This window comes from Phragmites australis, chromosome 17 (assembly GCF_958298935.1).
Source record: "Phragmites australis chromosome 17, lpPhrAust1.1, whole genome shotgun sequence".
Taxonomy (NCBI): domain Eukaryota; kingdom Viridiplantae; phylum Streptophyta; class Magnoliopsida; order Poales; family Poaceae; genus Phragmites; species Phragmites australis.
In genome coordinates, this window is record NC_084937.1 from 23,576,282 (window position 1) to 23,596,169 (window position 19,888).

The 19,888-nt window shown below is 48.8% G+C and overlaps 2 protein-coding genes across 2 annotated transcripts; one reads left to right on the forward strand and one right to left on the reverse strand.

The window, feature by feature from the left end:
* Positions 1-665: 665 nt before the first annotated feature.
* Positions 666-2,459, reverse strand: LOC133897377 (uncharacterized). The gene has a single exon (XM_062338091.1). It carries the CDS (start codon positions 2,352-2,354, stop codon positions 1,164-1,166), a length of 1,191 nt encoding a protein of 396 aa, XP_062194075.1. The 5' UTR covers positions 2,355-2,459; the 3' UTR covers positions 666-1,163.
* Positions 2,460-14,644: 12,185 nt separating this feature from the next.
* LOC133896988 (uncharacterized) lies at positions 14,645-15,391 on the forward strand. Its single transcript, XM_062337596.1, has one exon. The coding sequence runs from the start codon at positions 14,645-14,647 to the stop codon at positions 15,389-15,391; it is 747 nt and encodes a 248-aa protein (XP_062193580.1).
* The last annotated feature ends 4,497 nt before the right edge of the window (positions 15,392-19,888 follow it).

Here is a 19,888-nt window from a genome sequence, read left to right on the forward strand (position 1 = left end):
AAACATCACAGCCAAACACAAGAAGCAAAATCCACCCAACTACGGAACCACTGATGGCAACGAAGACCAGCAACATCTTGCAGGCCACACAGCCGTCACCCTCCAGGACCACCACCTCCGCCATGGAATCGCTGTGGGCCCCACAGACGAGGCGGCCGAGCGACGAAACGGTGTGGGCCGGCACCAAAAGCGTCCACTATAACTACTATCTTTACTAGATCTACCTAAACTGTAGACCTCGGTGTCGATCTACAGCTTTCCCACCCCCTCTGACGTTGGAGAGACCGTCGAAGGAGGGGAGTAGATGGGATTGATGCTAGAACTAGAGATCGACTCGCTACTGTAGAACAAGGATGCTCGGGAAGAAACACACGCTCAATTACTTAACCGGTCCCCGCCACAACACATGCACGGGCCGAGCCTATCACACCATCCAATCTGCGGTAGAATAACGGGCACCGGGCCGCACTGCCCTCGATGACACCCTCCGACCTGTGGGCTCTGCATCCTTGGTCACGGCTGGTAAGTTGGGGCTCAGCCTTTGTCTTCCTGATGCCGTGACATGGATGTCCTCGGAACGATTAGAATTGCAAAGCGTGGTTCGCAAAAAAAAAAGTTGCAGAGGATGTTGCGATTGGGAGGCAGTTGCATGTATGCTCATGCCGAATACCGAAGGTAAACATGCTCTGATACTCATGCTACACACTGTGAATGCTACTCCCTGGTCGTCGTCTCCGGATGCCAGGGCTCCTATGCTATTATCTGATTGAATTGTTGAAGGAAGGTTCATAGGATCTAGTGGATATACAAAACGAGTAGGTTAGAAGCAGCACACATCAGCAGCAACCCACCCTGACTTTTAATTTTTTGACATGCAAATGGCATCCAACAGTACATGGGAGATTTTTTTTGAGAGAAATTACTCTGCAAGTATTTTTTTTTTTGAGTGAATAGTTCTGCCAATCTAGCTCTAATTTCCGGGACACTGTTTCTTACAATTGACGGTGCTTCGCGCACATGAACAGAGCTTAATTTACTCGCGTGATCATGCACTCGAACATGGGCTACTTGTTCACTTATACAAGTGTAGTTTGATTCGGACTCGAGACAACAAGTAATTAGAAACGTCAGGCGCCGCCATGTCCGGCAGGAACGGGGAGAGGTCACGGGCGCGCCAACGCCTGCGCGAGGCGATGGACCTTGGCGGCGATCTCCGGCGGGATCCGCACGGCCGCCCGCGGCCGTTCCTTGCTCCGGCGGAAGTCCAGGCCCAGCGCGTCGGACACGTCCTCGGAGCTCCACCCGGCTCGCCGGAGCGAGTCCGAGCACCGGTCCGTTTTCAGCACCAGTGCGTCGAGCACCACCTCAGTGTCGAGTGCTGGGGCGTCATCGCCGTCGAAGAGTCCTGAGGCGGCCACCTCGATCATCTCGTCGACCTCCCGGTCCCTCCAGCCACCTTTCCTGAGCACCGATCCGAGATCGTCGAGGTAGTTGCCGACCCATCGCGGGGTGGACCTCCGTGGTGGCGAGGGGCAGCACGAGGATGGGGACGAGGAGGAGGAGGCGGTGGAGGCTTCAGAGGAAGATGAATCGCGGCGGCGGCGGTCGGAGGCGGCATCGCTCCAGAACTCGATCCAGCGTGGGGCCTGGCCGCAGCAGACGGCGTCGAGGCTGCGGCGCGTGTACGACGTGCTCGTGCCGCAGAGGGGAGAGGCCAATGGGGAGGAGACTTCCAGCGGCTGGAACGAGGACTCGCGCGTGAAGAAGTGGAGCACGTCGAGGCCGCAGCAGAGGACGCGGTCGTCGGTGACGAAGAACACGGGGTTCCCGGCGAGGCAGGGGCGGCAGGGCACGTAGCACCGGTCGAACAGCGGCACAAGCAGCGGCGCGCGCCGGATGGCGGAGCGCGCGAGCCGCCGCGCGCGGTCCGGGTCCGCGGGCCTCGGCCCCCAGCACCGCGGCCACAGCGCGCCCCTCGCGATCTGCAGCGACGCCGCTGCGACGGGCAGGTCGAACGCGGCGCATAGACCCGCGCGGCCGCGCCAGTCCGGGAACCCGGACCCCGAGGGGAGACCCTGCGCCAGGACGGCGCGGAGGTCGGGCGGGAACGTGAACCCCACCCCGGCCTCCGCGCGCGCGAACTCTGCGTCGGACAGCCCCGGGAGGACGGCCACCCCGGCCGCCCGGAGGTGGGAGAGCACAGCCGCGGCCACGCCGTGGAAGGAGTGCAGCCCGTGGCGCGGTGACGCCGACGCCGACGCGGGGCCCGCCGCGGCGCGCGTGGACAGGCGGCGCAGGCCCGCCGCGTGGGCCGCCGGGGCCAGCCCCGCCATCCGGTGATCCACGTCCACCATCGCAGCCGTGTGAGCGTGCCTTCGAATGCGCGAGTGAGTACGGAGTTCACGAGATGGCAAGGGAACGGCTTCTTCGCGGCGGAGGAGAGGATCGGAAGACTGTGAGGAGATTTGGCGAAGGAGTGAGGAGGAGCCGAGGAGTGGGTTATATAAGGGACGCGGTTGCCGTCGGGCATGTAGCGAGGTAGGGCAAGGGTGGGGCCTACGACCGTGGGCAACGGGCTCAGCGGAGATCTGAGGTCATGCGGCTAGCTGAGCGTGTGGCGAGAAAGCGATGGCGTAAGCGCCCCCTGTGGTTCAAGTCGGTTTCTGAACGCTAGGCGTCTCTTCGATTGTGAAAACGCAAGCTTGGGTACTGATGAGCAGTGAGGCTGCAATAATCACGCTTCCTAGAGTTTACCCTTCGAGGTTTCAGACGACTTTGTCAACGCGACGGCCTCTGGCGAGTTTACGGGAGAGAAGATAGTTATTATCGGTGTAAAGAATAAATGGTTTTTTGGTAAGGGACTTATGATGGTTAAATATCAACTTTTTTATACATCATGATTGAACAAGAGTATAGTCTCTCGACGTGTCCAGCCAACGACTATACGATCAGTTTCTTCGACTAGTCTCCAAGTCTTTGAGGGAAATTCCATAATTAGTTTTCTCTGATCGTAGAGTAGGTATGCGCCTAATCAGTCAGATTTCATTACATACTTTTTCACTCAAGTGTTATCTCTTACCTAGGTTGTCCTTCCGAGCGAACCTAGGCGTGATCATCACAGACTTGTCGTGTCCCATCTTGTAGTATTAAACACTACAGGACAGTCTGACAAAGCGTGGCAGTAGGTTTTGCAGAAGCGTGGATGGCGCATGGGGACGGGACCTAACATACCAGACGATAAGGATGGCGCGGGCGTGGAACCGATAGCACAGACTCTATAGATCGACAGCGCAAGTGGAATGCGGCCACTCGTTATAATAATAGGCATATGTTAGAAGGATTAGTTAGGTCACCCCAGTCCATTCCGGGATAGGCGGCTAATATAATATGTGTGGTAGCTTAGATCCCTATGTAAGTTTTCTCTCCCTTGAATATATAAAGGGAGGGAAACAAGGAGAAGAAGAAAAGAGGATCCAGTTCATTCATACCCATATAAAAAAATACATAGGATGTAGAGCTAATATTCTAAGGGAGGTCCGAACCTGGATAACTTCTGGTGTTCTTGAGTTCATCACACGCACGCAGCTAGGACATACGACCTCATGTTGCGGATCACGTGCCCGTCATCAGGTATACCCCGGTATCATTGTTCGGGGCAACCCTCGACATTTGGCGTGTTAGGTAGGGGCGTGTTTTTTGCATTTTGGTAAATTTCTGTAGTGTGATTAGGCTAACCATGGCTAGATCCACCGCAACCGATGAGCCTGGCTCTAAGGACTCGGGTTGTCGCGAGGGTGTTCACCATGAAGTAAGATCCAGACAAGCCCGAAGGCTGCAAAGACCTTCACACTGCTAGGTCCTAACGATAGACTCCAGGTCGTGTGCCTTGGGGGAAACCCACCCCGACAAATAAAGGGTCATCCGAAAAGTCCCCCTCCGTATCGGGATGGTTTGCCAACCATTCCGTGCGTTCCCCTCCTTTTACGGAATGACCTAGAGCCACCGCCAAGATAAGATCCCTAATCAAGTAAAAGAATACCATGAAGCTAACTAGATATGATCCCTCTTTGAGCAGGTTCATCTGGAGGACGAAAAAAGGGTCTTCCGCTCTTCAATTTTTCTGAAAGAAAGAACAATCACTTTTTTGCGGATAGCAGGAAAATAAACAGCTTGCTCACACCATCAGAAGACTACAGGTTGCGGACATGGTACGGGCCGTCTGGCAAGAAGGGCATTCAAAATCGGGGATGGACAAGCACAGGACCATCAACGCCGATAGGTCTTTCATGATAAGGGGAGAGGGGGCTGGAATGAGCTCGACCCCACCAACTAGCGACCTCCTTAGGTACATAGTTCAGTTATGTATTTTCTAATTATTAGACGATATTGCGGAGTATAAGGGCATGTTAACTAAAATATGAGCAACGTCTGTACAAGGGTTAATACACTAACTAGCGGTGAGTGGCTCGCTACTAGGCATAACCCAATTACATATAGGGTGCCAGTGCTCGAGCCAGCCATCGGCGATGCTCCGAAGTAAGAAAGCTAGAGCGACGCTCCATCAGCTTTGAAGTCTAGCACTGTCTCTCGCAAGGATAACTTCTTAGGTCGATGAGCTATCTCGTCTGGCCTCTTCTTGTGCACCAATCCTGGTTGGAGTCTTTTAAAAAATTCACACGACCACCCATTGCGGTCTCAAACTGACGTGGAAGGGATGCTCTGCTCGGAAATGGAGCACCAGAGTCTTTGGTGTCGTTGACCTCACCCTGCTTAATTCGGGTACGACCTGGATAGATCAGATCTCAGACTATATTTAGAATCAAGCAACCCCTGACGATGACATGTCAACAGAAAAGGTCATGCGGCAAGCTCATAAAATATTCCTTAGTAGAGGGACGCCTTTACCACCGAAGGAGCAATAACTTTTTACCGAAATACGTCACTTAGGAAGGGAGTAGCACAATGATTCCCAACATCCTCGGAGGCATCAGTGGCGGCCGCACTTCATACCACTTTCTGATCGGAAAAAGCATTCCGGTAAGGATTCTCTCGGTCCACGGCCCTCCAGGATGCATGTGAGAAGATGAAATGATACGTGTTATGACTGTACCACGGTCGATATATCAACCAACCAGCCTAATGACCAAATAACTATGATCCACAAGACTCGATTCGCCAGTCGGAGATTGCCTGTCAACCACCTTCGATGGCCAACTACTCAGGTAGTGACCAGGTGGAGCGGCAAGAGGGTGATACTGACCCGAGTGAAGAGTTTCACAAACGTGCTCTAACTTTGAGCAGCCTAATGCCGACAAAATCCCAGGCATTTCCATGACCATAAGGTTCGGAACGGACACTGGTCATGGGCAATCCCGATGTGGTCTATAGTTCCCGACCTGGAATGTTCAAGTTCGCCACAGAAGTCAGCCACAAATCACACAGCTCGTGGAACATCAGTTATATATGTAAGGCTGCTCGGAAATGAGCTTTTTTTCCTATTTTGCAAGGCCTTCCAAACGAGTGTGGAAACATGACTTGTAAGCCTTTTAAAGTTCTAGAAACTAGGATCTCTATTTTGTTGGATTTCACGAACATAAACGATTTCCCACCAAATTATAAGTTTTTCCATTTCAAAGGCTTGACCGCCTGGTCGAAGTTCTTCTTCTTCCGACCAGACGGTCGTGGGCTAGAACTATTAGAATCTATGTTTATTTCCCTAGCAGCCAAGTTTTTTTCCCACCCGATTGCTCACCTTGGTAGGGAGAGAACCAGATGTAGCCACTCACGCAAAGTCAAAGGTATAGATGCTCGTGGGATCACAACCACAAGGCAACGTGTCCCAATTCGGGTCGAGTGCTAATCACCACCGAGCGGCTTGTCGTGCTAAAGGCCACCCTAACGACCACGAAACCACAGGTCCTAACCCGGGTCAAGCACTGGTCGCCACCGAGGGACTTGTCGGACCAACAGTCACCATGAGTACAGGAACCTAACTTGCGAGCGATTGCGCCAAGGAACAAAAGCAAGCCATTCGTGCAAAGTAAAAGGTATAGACGCTCATAGGATCGCGACCACAAGGCCATGGGTACCAATTCGGGTCGAGCGTTGGTCGCCACCGAGGGGCTTGTCGTGCTGAGGGCCATCCTAACGACCACAAGGCTACATGCCCCAAATCGGGTTGAGCGTTGGTCGCCATCGAAGGGCTTGTCGCCCTAAGCCATCGCAAGTGCTTGGAACCTAACTCGCGAGCAGTGCAACGTGATCCCCCCATACATAGCAAGCGCTCCTAATCTACTTGCTACCCAAGCATAGAAAAACCTTGCTGAAATAACAAGTCCTCTCATTACAAAGCAACCCCCTAGGCCACACCTGGGGGCTGACACTAACTTTTTGATCAGTACATACGGGACCCAAAAATATGTGGCAGGGGATCAAACCAAATAGTCCAAAAAAGAGAATGAACGGCAAGCAGATATAGGTTAGCCTGACCTCGAAGCTCCTCTGTGGTCCTCATAGCATCGACAAAGCCTTTGAAGACTGCCGAGATAAGGTCAATGTCTGGAAAATGCTCCTAGATGCAACCCAAGGCAAGGCAGGCGCTAGTGGCTCCAACATCCAGTAAGTGGCCGCCCACCGTCACGCGAAGCCTATCCTCAAGATCACAATCCTCCTCAGAGGCCGCCAAAAACCAGTCAATATGACTGGTCACAGTGTTCCCGGGTGTCGGGCGAACCTGAATGCTGGTGGACCAGAGCAACGAGTCGAAGGGGGTAAAAGCCCAGCTAAGGCGATCGTAGAACTTTTCGCGCAGCTCATCGTTCTCCCTAACCATCTGCTCCTGGTCCCTCTGCGCTGCGAGTTCATCCCGAAAGCGAATGAGGCGATCGTAGAACTGTTCTCGTTACCGGTCGTTCTCATTGGTCATTTGTGCTAGGTCCCACCGTACCGTAAGCAGCTCCTTCTGACAAGCTAATCGACAAATAGGACAAGAGTCATGCAGGAGTCTACTGGTCAAAATTTTACACGGCTAGCCTAAGACTGCACGTAGCTTGAACAGTCAGACAAATGTACCTTGGAGGTCACCCTGCGGACTCGCTTGGTCGACCGCAAAACCCAGCTCATACTTACCCACCGCCTTCTGAGTACACTGGTCACCGAAGTTGTAAGTAAGCATGGTCGAGGGCACGCTGCGAGCAGAGGGACCGGTCGGCTCTAGCCACACTCCATTTATGGGTGTGGTCGAGAGCTCGGGGTGAGCAACAGGTTAAAACATGTCGTGGATTCTATGACCAAAACAGTCATAAGCTTATCAGAAAACAAAAGGCATCATCCAGATATATTATGAAACTAGAGTTACTGCCCAGTTCTTACTCCTCTGTGGTCTCAACCCTAAAAACAGACTCTACGAAATCTACATCCCCTTGGCACTCATGCTGCAGCTTTTCCTCGGCTTCAAGTCTGATGTCCGCGACTCCCTCCTGAACGATGTCTAGATAGAAGTTAGGGTCATGACTGTGGTAGCACCGGAGGATGTACCCCGCAGTCTCCCTCACTACCTCTGCCACATCCTCCACGACTCTCGCCGCCAAGATACCCAGGACCTCAGAAAACCTCTTCGAGAGAACCTTGGTGGCACGAGCCCAGGATAGGGTTGTGGGTCGTGATTGCGGCTCCATGATGTCTAGCCCGAGTTTCCCCAAGGGATCCGCCAATGCCTTAAAGGCATCTAGGAGAAGGTCGTGGGTGGTATGCTCGTCCGCCTGGAGCTGGAGGTTCTCGGTGACGAACGCCGCTTGCTGGCGCTGGAGCTTACCGTACTTTTGATGAAGCATGAGCCTCGCCTCCTTCTCCTGAGCTAGCTGCCTCTACAGCTCGACGCACCTACTCGCTGCCGCCTCCTTGTCGACAACCAACTTGCGGACCGAGACCGGAAATTGGGCGACCACAGAGAGGAAGTCAGATTCTGGAATGAGCTCCACGACTAGCTCCGTCGGCACTAGAGTCACGATTAGTGCTCCCAGGGCTAAGGCCGACGCTAGAGGAGGGACCGGAACGCCCTGTCGTGGCGCTGGAGAGGGAGTCATGACCGGGACCGAATGCTTGGCGTGGTCAAGAGCCTGCAACAATATTGGAACCACGAAATCAAAAAGAGAATACGAACTCAGTTTATCCTACACCAACCAGAGAACTCACCGCAGACGCGGAGACGTGAGCACGAACCTGGTCCTCACGAAGCCGTTGGACCGGCTGTTCGAGGGGGCAGGCCTGCGGATGACCTACAGACGCTCTTGGACACGTCCAGGATAGATGAGTCCCCTGTCGGTCTTTTCCCCCTAAGCGCAGACACTCTGCCGGTAGCTTCCTGACAGCTCCTGGTCTGGGCAGAAGGGGTCTGGTCGAGGGATGTATGGTTGGTGGGCACTTGGTCAGGGTGAGGTTGGTTGGAGCAACATGGGTCAACCCCTGCTGGTCGGCGCCACTCTCAAGACCGCCACCTGCAGGCTCTGTCTGGCTCTGAGCAGTCTGGCAACCTCCGCAACTAGCTGTGCTGACTTCTGCGATGATGGCCTTGGTAGTCATCGAACACAATATGTCGACCAGTGGAAGATCTTGTTGTAATACGAACTATGAAACCTCAACCCATGGGAAGATCGGGGACCAAAAAGTCTAAGAAAAAGCCAGGCATATCATGCGATGGGCCCTCTCAGAAAGTGACAGATTGCACAGCGGAAAAGCGTCTCGTGGAGGTCCATTCTTCCTCACAGCTGCTGCCATTAAGAGTTTGATCCACTAGTCGACGACATCGGTGGCCAACTTTGAGATAAGGGAATACGTAAGATACCATACGATCAACAAGCAGACACCATGCAAAAGGGATGCAACGTTATTTGTGGAGCTTTCCCGAGTGACGTCATCCCTCCCAGTGTACAAATAGGTCGAGTGCTCTCTCCTCCGCAGAGGGCATAGCTGACACTTGATGTAGTTGCAGACGATGTTCGCTCCTATCAGCCCGGCGTTCACGAGATTCTTCACCTAGGCCACGAGGACCAATAGCTCTGTGGTGGGCATGGGGGGTGGTTCCCTAGTCTCATGGTACTGACCCGGTCCACTCGGCATGCGGATATTATCCATGGCGTCCTCAGTCTTGAGGTAGAACTAGTCCTCCCTCTAGCCCAACCACAAGAACTTAAGGCCCATCTCAAGGTATGAGCCGGTGAGGCCATCGCGGAGACGAAACCCGTAGCTTCTGGTGGCCGACGCGACCACTGGCCTGGCCATGTAGAAGTACCTGAAGAGATCGAGACACGGCTCGACCCCGATAAAGTTCTCACACATGTGAGCAAAAACGCTCAGCATGATAATGGAGCTGGGGTTGAGGCGGAGGTGATGAAAGTCATAGAAGGAAACGACAGTAGTGAAGAACTTGGAGAAGGATGACACGAGACCGGCTAGGAAGAAGGAGGGAAACATCACAATCTCCCCCTCGTGAGGAGTAGGCGTGTCCTCCCCAACGCGGTACCCAAAAGAAAGGCGGCGATGGAGCAGACGGCTCTCGTACATCGTCTTCAGCCTCACCTTGGTGCACTTCGACTTGGGAAAGTCGGGCTCGTTGCTAGTGCGCGGTGCCATGGGATGTCTGGGGGGCTGTAAGGAAAGCTCTGATAAAGAAGAAGGTGATGGACGTTGGGCTCTAGGGTTTGGTGATTGGGGAGATGGCAAAAGGTTTTGTGAGAAGCCTTTGGTTGTCCAACTTATAGGGCCAACGTGATATCCCAACCGTTTTGGAATTGGAGAGGCCGCATGGGGAACCAAAATCCTCTCGGGTCCAGTGTTAATTAAAGTTTCTCTCTCCCATGATCCTCTCCCACGCACACACCTTTCTTTTTTCTCTCTCCAAACGTTTAATCTCCCCTCAGGATGTGATTTTCTGAGCCAACCTCGAAAGTGGATCATATCGCCAACCACTCTCCGGACGAACTCATGTTCAACCAGGATCCAAATGGTACGACTGGGTCCGATCACGACTACATGACAAACTGCAAAGTCTACCGTATCCGCAAGGGAGCTTGGAGGCTACTATTGGTGTAAAGAATAATTGAGTCCCCTATTAGGGGAACCCATGGCGATCAAATATCAACTTTTTCTACACGTCATGATTGGGCAGGAGTATGGTTCCCCGGCGCGTCCAGTCAGCGACCACACGATCAATTTCTCTGACTAGTCTCCAGGTCTCAAAGGGAAACCCCGCGACCAGTCTGATTTCAGTATTCTCTGGTCACAGGGCAGGTATGTGACTAATTCTAAATTTAGTTATTTATTAATCGCATTTGATATTGACTCTTTGATTTAATCTAGACCGTTAGATATTCAAAACAATGAGTGTTATAATTTTTTGTTTTTCTAATTAATATGATAATTTCATGACTTAAGAGCGAACGTGAAGACTTTTTTTCTCCTTCAAATATTAATATAATAGATAGATTGTTCTAAGCTAGTAATATAATAAATGGTAAACACGGGTGCTAACACTGCGGTGAGAGCGCACTCTGAATGGGACTCGCATCCTCTGAGAGGGTACAGTAATTCGTGAGTGTATAACCAGTAAAATGCAGTTTATTACTGTAGTAAAAACATTGTAGCAGTTGATATAGCGAAGCACTGGTAGAAGGGTACTGTAGCAGTACTGTACCACTAAAATCCCGATCGGTACACGAACTGTGAATTACTGTAGCACCAAGCAAAGTCAGAGGATGCGAATCCCTCTAAATGACCGGGGTCGAGTGCTTGGCGTGAGGCTATCAAACAAAAAAAAATTAAAATAATATTATTTTATTGAAAAAATATAAAAATAATACATAAAATTCGATATTTGTAGAAATAATATTATTTCAAAAAATTGCCGATAAGTATCTATTTCTGTAAATATTGGATATAAATATCATCTTTGTATTTTCTAATAAAAAATATTATTTAAAAAAATCGATCAAATCACCAAAGCGACGGGGCATCTCGATTCATCGCACGCCTGCAGGGAAATCAAATCGCGGCCGTTCCAAGACGAGATAGGCAGAGATTGTCCGCGTCTGCAGCGCTGTCACAGCCGGTCGCAAGTTTTTGTCACGGCACCTGACGCGGCGGTGTTGGTGTGGCCATGCTAATCTGAACCCCCTCCAGTCGACGTGATCCCGAGATCGTGGCCGTCGCCGCCGTCTAACCTTTAGATGGCTGTCTGGCTGCGAGTCACTCTCACACTAGCTACCAGTGTAGTGAGTGAGCCAGTGACCTTCCTGGGCGGCGATTACTTGTTGCGATTGAATGAATTCATAAACTATCATTGGGCAGCTTGCTGCCTTGGGTAATCTCCGACCTACCACTTTTTCTTGTCGTCGTTTGATTTGTCACTGTCAATATACGTTGGAGGTACTATGACAAAGTAGCTATAGTGATAAACACCAGTAGCCAGTGGCAGATCCAGATTAAATTTTTAGGGGGGCTGGGCTCAACTAACTTGGTGAGTTAACCAAACAGCATCAGCATGCTTTCCAAAGCGGATTTTACGCATATGAAACACCACACTAAGAACATATTAAATGAGAAAAAGAGCAAAATGTTTGAATTTGCACTTAACAGAAGAAACAAAAACATGATATGAGACACACAAGCCTATAAATGATTAATAATGGTATTGATTTAGTTTGATAATTTTTTAGATTGTATAGACGTGGTTATGTACTGTAATTATGATCAAAATTAATTAAAGTTATAGAGAAAATAGAGTTGGCATGTTTATGACTGAGTTCAAAAAAATTATACACGTTGGATGGTAAGACGTCTGGGATTTTAAACAAGCTGGATGGTTCGGGGTTCAGACATAGTACACGCCAGAGTATTTTTACTTAGATGTAAAAATTGAAGTACACACTGAATGTTCTAGTAATGAATACAGTGAACGTCAGAGCATTTATTTTAGAGAGGTTGCAAATAGGTTCTGGCGGACTTACATATGTCATATGGTCCGATGATAGAAGATGTAAACATCGGGAAATACGCTGGATCTTTTGTTGCAGAGAGGATGCAAATGGTGGTCCGGTGAAGATGTATACGTCAGATGGTCTGGTGATGAAATGAACAGCACGCCGGAGCATTCTTTGCAGAGAGGGTTGTGAGACAGCTGGTCTGATGAATTGCACACGTCAGATGGTCAGACGCTCAGGAGGAGTGTACGTCAGAACATTCGGTGTTCATGTTTTTTTGTTGATGTCCCTAGCTCTCTTGTGTTTAGGTGTTTTTCATTAAATTGCTTGATTCCGTTGCGCTATGACTCTTCATATAGTTTTAATTGGAATCTAGTGTTCACATTTATTTAAGAGAAGCGTTGGTTTTGGAAGTTTTGTATTTGTTCTTGTCTCTCTTGCTTTCGTATGCGTTTTTGAGGTGAGTTAGGTTTAAAATAGAAGAAGACCATTAATTTTGAAAGACATTTATTAAGACGCATATTCATCCTCATCTACTATTTTAGCCCTACAACATGTAAGATTCTCAAGCTGGCAGATGCAGAACAATGACCTAAAACTAGAACCTTACAAAACCAAAAGGCACCTTTGGCCTATCTAGCGTTGGACATAATGTTGCAATACTCTGATACAAAAAATTTGCAAGCCATACATAACAGCGCCACACAGCAGAACACAATACTTGAAATTAGAAGAGCAAAACGATGGCATGTCGACTTAAGCTACCTGCGTCTGACCCGCCACCGCCCGCCAGTCCTACCCAGCGACCGCTGAAATCCCAGTCGCGCGCCTGCCGGCCGCCGCGCTGCTACCCGCTACCAAAAGGCACCTATGCTCACCAGTCCCCACCCGCGCCGGCGCCGCCGGGACGAACTCGTGATCAGGGATTCGGGAGGCAACGAGCAGTCCAGCGTCATGACTCTTCAACTCGTGAAGGACTTAAATGTCTGAGTATATGAGGCCGATTGGGCCATGGCTAGCCCAATATTCAGTCCACCACTCGGCTCACTCTAAACTGGCGGCCCAAATTCGCGTCATCTTCGACGGAGACAACCTCCAGTTCCAGACACCGCGCTCGTGGCCGAGCTCCCGTCTCCGGCTCCGACCAAGGGGGGCTCCCCTCTGCTCCGGCATAATAGCCCCCTCCCCCCCACGGGGAAGGTACGCCCTTGGTAGTAGCAAGAAAATTAGCGAACTAATACTCTGCGTCTTTTTCTGTAAATGGGTGCACATAGTGGGGCTTTTTTCTGGATCACAGGAATGGTCTTGCTGGCTTAATGATTGAGGTCTTTTTTCCTTCACTATCTTATTTTTACTGCGCTTTGGTTGCAGGTCGATGTCATGGTGTGGGAAATGAGTAGCACCTAGCATAGCGACGTGGTACACGGAGCCGTGGCTCTTGGTTCAGAGACAAAACATGCAGCAGCTGTAGACGGTGACTAGGCAGGCCTTCACGCCCTCATCTGGCCACAGTGTGGCTGTCGTCGCTGCGAGATGCACATGCAGCTCTCCGTGCATGTGAAAACTGCAGGCTCAGACCTCTGCCCAGAAATCACATTGCTTAATGATGCCTGTTCCTTGAACATACTGAGTGCTGACATTGGTTACACAGGTGGAAGGACGCTGCTGTGCTACTGAGACAGAAGCTGGCAGCTTTCCCCGCACTAGAAAATCACCGACGGCAGCAGCCATCTGCGCAGAAAAACGCTGCAGCTTTCGCTGGGAGCGTGCTGTTACAAACACGCGCAAGTACCGAGCAGTAACAGGCGTTTAATTTTCCACAACTTGCAAGCGAAGGAGTAGAAGTTAACCCAACGCTTGCAGTAAAAAGGGCCAGTGAAAACGTGGAGGAGAGGTTTGGGATCCCATCGCATGCAGTGTTCTCTGGATCACATGTTTAAATTTATTTGTCAAATCAGATATCTTAAATCCAAATCGGATTTCAACCTCTATATCAAATTTTAAATTGTATTTCGCGTATCTAAATTTTCTTTATCAACTCGGATTCTAATACACGTATTGGTGTCCAGTAACACTGATCGCATGGGGTCGAGTCAGCGAGACAGCTCCTGGTCCGTACGGGGCGAGTCTGTCAGACCCGAGCAGGTGGGCCGCACACGTGCGAGCATGTGAAGGGCAGGGCCGCGTTTCGGACGTACCTGCAGTAAACGGTAACGTGGCGTGCGAATTGGAGACTAGAGCCACATCTCCACACGGATGTGACACGTACTTGCACTGTAAGAGTTTTTTCTTTTACTCGAAGGGTGAATTGCATGAATGAAAGCTATGTGCACGTTAACTGCTACAATTCTTTTTTGATCAACTTTCTTCTGTCTAACAAAGCAATCGCGAAGAGTCGTGGACGGTTCCGTTTCACGTTTGGTCTCTGGCGACTGGGCAATTCCAGGCGACTCAGAGTTTGGTCCTTATCGCCTTCCTTCTCTGTTCTTCGCTGCCCTTCTTGCTTCTCGATCCCTGAAGTCCTCCAAGCTCGATGCACAGCGTGAGTTCCTCTAGTTAAGCTCCGGCTGCCTCGGCGGTTTCCGCGGGGGTGCCCTTGCTTCTACGCCGGCTGTATAGCTAAAAAAAAAGGAGGAGGAAAGAAAGAAAAAAGATAAAAACAAGTTCAAATGAATGAGGTGTCAGACTTGCTTGGTCTGAATAGAAATATAAGCGATAGGGGCAATGGTTTGGAGGAAGCGATGAAGAAATTGCAACTTTCAGAGGTGGAGAGGAAGGGTATTAAGGTGCCAAAGACGCGGGAACTGATGCTTCGACCTGGTGAGTGGCATGCGGTGGGGTTGGCTTTGGCGGACAAACCTATTTTTGTCGAGGGAATTCATCAAACTCTAGGCAAAATCTGGTGTCCTGACAAGGGGATGATCGTCAAAGAGATGGGAGATAATATATTCCTCTTTTACTTTAACCAACTGTGTGGGATGAAGAGGGCATTGGAGGATGGTCCTTGGACGGCAGGTCATAGCCTCTTGGTGATGGCAGCTTATGATGCCAGGAAAGACATTGATGCAATGGAATTTACTCATATCCCGATTTGGATTAGAGTAGGCAAACTACCGATGGGGATGATGAACAGGGTGATGGGGGAGATCATTGGTAATGAGGTAGGGAAATTCTTGGACGTGGATGTTGACGAAAGCGGCACAGCGGCCGGACGCTATCTCAGGATTAAAGTTTCTATGGATATTCGTGTGCCAATCATGAGGGGTGTCACTTTGGAGATTGAAGATGAAGGTGGGGATTTGAGATGGTGCCCTTTAGAGTATGAATTTCTACCGGAGCTTTGTTACTCGTGTGGCATCATTGGACACATTGATAAAAATTGTAAGAAAGGAGCACAGACATTGAAAACTGACTAGTATGGCAAGTGGCTACGCGTTATGCCTGCTAAACGACGCTACTCTTATGAGATTACGGGTAGAGGAGGTGACTCTTGTCGATCAGGGGGATCCCGTTGGCAGAGGAAGAGCGTTGATTGTAACAAGCAAAAGGAGGATAAAAATCAGGGTGATTGGAGGAAACAGAAGGAAGAGAGGCTTCAACTACATGCTGTGCACAAGTCTCAGATAGAGGTTCATGCTGCTGATACTTCGTTTACAGCCTTGGAGAAGAGTATCCAGGATGATTTCGACATACATCATGACCTGGTTGCAAATAGGGAGAGTGTGGAAGTGATGGAAGAAGGAAGGAATTTTCAGGTTGATGAAAGGCAGGTAGGGGCTACTGAAGATAATAAGTATGAAGATTCAGTGCATGATTCCGTTACTTCTACTTTGGCAGCCACTACACAGATGGAAAAAGCTATGATCAAACCACCTACATCTAGAGATAAGAAGGAAATTGGTACCTATAAGAAGCTGATCAGAAATAATATAGGCACTGCTGTCAGGATAGTAAACCAAGTAGGGCAAAAAAGGCGTGGGGAGGAAGGAGAGGATAATAACATTTTGAAGAAGTTTAAGGGGGACGTCATAGGGGTAGGGGAGGACTTGTTGATGGAAGATGGGGACATGCAGGAAGACGGTATAAAAGAGGATGTCAGCATGGTAGCGGGGCTGGTGAACCAGCCCTGCGAGGCCCAATGAAATTAGCAGCGTGGAACTGCCGGGGTCTGGGCAACCGCCCGGCAGTTAAGGGGCTTCTGGACCTCCAGAAGCGAGAAGATCCGGATATCCTTTTCTTGTCTGAGACGAAATTGGACAACAGAAGGATAGAGAAATTTAGGTGGATCCTGGGACTAACTAATATGGTATGTGTTCCATGCGTTGGTAGAAGTGGAGGTTTAGCTCTTTTTTGGCGCAAGGGGATTAATATAAATCTAAAGACTCTGTCCAAATGGTATATTGATGCTGAAGTTTGCAATCCGAATGGGGGTTCTTGGCGGCTCACTGGCATTTATGGTGAATCGCAAACAGATAAGAAGGAGCTCACGTGGCAAGTTCTCCGGTCTCTGAAAAATCAGATTATAGAACCTTGGGTGTGTATGGGGGATTTCAATGAAATCTTGTTCTCCTATGAAAAGCAGGGTGGTGCGGCTCGGCCCCAATCATGTATGGATAAATTTCGGGATGCTTTAGCTCATTGTGGCCTTGATGATCTTGGGTTCAGCGAAGATCAATTTACTTGGCGGAATCATAGTCATCGGAAGGAAAGTTATATACGTGAACGCCTAGATCGTGCTGTGGCAAGCATACAATGGAGGTGTTGTTTTCCAATGTATGAAGTTATTAATGGGGATCCTCGTCATTCAGACCATCGACCAATTATTGTTAAACTACATGGCACGGATGAACGTGTGAGTAATGGGACATCGTGTCCGAGTTTCAAATTTGAAGCACGATGGTTGCAGGAGGACAAGTGTGATGAATTGGTGCAAAAGGCTTGGCTCGAGGCCTTTCAGTGCGGCGCTGAAAATGTTAGAGAAGGGCTCAGGGATGTGGCTGGCGTGCTAACTAATTGGAATCGCAATGTTTTAGGCGACCTTGAGGGAAGGATAAAGAAACTGAAGAAGGAATTAGCAACTTGTTTATGTGCAGAGGTTTCTGCCGAAACTGTGCGCCAGGAGCATGTCATTCGTTATAGGCTACATAAATTGGAAGAACAAAAGGACATGTACTGGAAACAAAGGGCCCATGTTGAGTGGCTGAAATATGGAGACCGAAATACAGGTTTTTATCATACATGTGCGTCACAGCGAAGAAAGATTAACACAATTAAACGTCTGCGTCGGGAAGATGGTTCATGGGTAGAAAAGGCGGACCTACGGGATTATATTGTTGCCCAATATTCTGGAATTTTTTCTTCTAATGGTGTCAATCGATTGGGGGAAATCATGGGTAAAGTTCAACCACGTGTGAATTCAGCAATGAATGAATCATTGTCGTCACCTTATACTGAAGATGAAATTGTACAAGCTCTCAATGGAATTGGTGATTTAAAGGCTCCTGGCCCAGATGGTATGCCTGCTATTTTCTTCAAGAAGTTTTGGGATACAATTGGGAACCGGGTGAAACAAGAGGTGATGACTGTGCTAAATGGCGATGCAATCCCAGATGGTTGGAATGAAACGACAGTGGTGCTGATCCCAAAGGTAAAGGACCCTCAATGTTTAAAGGATTTCCGACCGATCAGTCTTTGTAATGTGTTGTATAAGATTATCTCTAAAGTTATAGCCAACCGGCTCAAGGTCTTTCTGGATGTCATAATCTCACCAAACCAAAGCGCCTTTGTCCCAGGAAGATTGATATCTGATAATGTTCTTGTGGCGTATGAATTGACACATTACTTGCAAAACAAGAGGAGAGGGAAGGAAGGATTTCTTGCTTTGAAACTTGATATGAGCAAGGCATATGATAGAGTAGAATGGGACTTTCTTGAGGCAATGTTATCACGGTTGGGCTTCAATCAAAATCTAGTTGATCTGTTGATGAACTATGTTCGCTCAGTCAAATATCGTATTAAAATTAATGGGGATTATTCTGAAGAGATTATTCCACATAGAGGCTTGCGTCAAGGTGATCCACTTTCCCCATACTTGTTCTTGATTTGTGCTGAGGGTTTTTCAAGCTTATTGCAACATGCAGAGGAGAATAATATGATTCAAGGGATACGTATTTGCCAAGGAGAACCAAGTGTATCCCATCTTTTATTTGCTGATGATTCACTAATCTTGATGAAAGCTACTGAGCAAAATGCCATGCACCTACAACAAATTTTAAGGCTGTATGAAGAGTGCTCGGGCCAAAAAATCAACAAAGAGAAATCAGCTATTATGTTTAGTAAAAACACTATGCCACCTCAACGTCAGGAACTCAGACAAGCTCTAAACCTACAAGCTGAAACGGCGAATAAGAGGTATCTTGGTCTACCGGTCTATATTAGCCATTCAAAATGTAAAGCTTTTGAATATATTAGAGATCGGATATGGAATCGTATCCAAGGATGGAAGGAGAAATTACTATCAAAAGCTGGGAATGAAATTCTCATCAAGGCTGTAGCTCAAGCCATACCCACCTATGCAATGGCATGTTTTGATCTCACAAAAAAATTTTGCGATCAAGTGAGTTCAATGATCTGTCAGTATTGGTGGAGCCAGCAGGACAAGGACAAGATGCACTGGTTGTCTTGGGATAAATTGTCACATTCGAAGAAAGATGGAGGACTGGGTTTTCGAGATCTATATGCTTTCAACCAGTCTATGTTGGCTAAACAGGGTTGGAGGTTAATTCAAGCCCCGGATTCTCTTTGTGCACAGGTGCTTAAGGCAAGGTACTATCCAAATGGGTATGTTCTTACTGCGCAGAACATAACTGGAATGTCTTATACTTGGAGAAGTGTGTTGAAGGGAATAAATCTGCTGAAAAAAGGTATAATCTGGAGGATTGGAAATGGGAAATCAGTAGATATCTGGAATGATCCATGGCTTCCTCGTGGAACTACCCGGCGACCAAGTACAGTTCAAGAACAAACTATGTTGCGAAGGGTTAGTGAACTCATCAACCCAGCCACTACCCAATGGGATGAGGTACTGGTCCGGAATGTTTTTAATCATGAAGATGCAGAGGTAATTTTGTCGATCCCTTTAGGTAGCCGTTGTGATGATTTTGTTGCTTGGCATTTTGATCCTAAGGGAGTTTTCAGTGTGAAATCTGCGTACAAGGTTTTTGTTCATAGTTCATCAGCACAGCATGGCCCCAGCTCAGGTCATATTGTACATAATCCAGCATTGGGTACTGCTTTTCCATGGACAACAATCTGGGCAATGGGATGCCCAAATAAGATCAAATCTTTTGTATGGCGGCTTGCACACAACAGTTTGCCGACACTAAAAAAGATCAGGACCAGGGGAATGGACATTGATACTAGATGTCCATGTTGCTGTAGACTTGATGAAGATGGGGGTCATCTCTTCTTTAAATGTAAATCGGCAAAGTCTGTTTGGAGGGACCTGCTACTTGAAGAAGAACACATTGTTCTCGCTGCTTTGCAGTCGCCAAAAGAAGTGCTTCTTCAGATTTGGAAATGGCCTGAGGAGAAGCAACTCAAAATCATTACTATCTTATGGGTATTATGGACAGAGAGGAATAGTGTCAATGCAGGAGACAAAGCCCAATCACCAAATCGTTTATCTTTTCAGGCTCAAAAACTATGCACTGAATTTTTGGAGTTCTTCAGTAAGCGAGTGGATCAACCACGATCTCTGAATTTGAAATGGCAGTACCCTAGTGAAGAGTTCCTGAAAATAAACATTGATGCAGCTTTTTTTGAACATGATCATACTGGAGGATGGGGATTTGTTATAAGGGATCACTCTGGTTCAGTTGTAGGGTCGGGAGCAGGCAAATTGGAACACATAA

Bases quoted from the DNA above. Each gene is read 5' to 3' on its own strand.
- LOC133896988 (XM_062337596.1), top strand. From the start codon at position 14,645: ATGAATGAGGTGTCAGACTTGCTTGGTCTGAATAGAAATATAAGCGAT.
- LOC133897377 (XM_062338091.1), bottom strand. From the start codon at position 2,354: ATGGTGGACGTGGATCACCGGATGGCGGGGCTGGCCCCGGCGGCCCAC.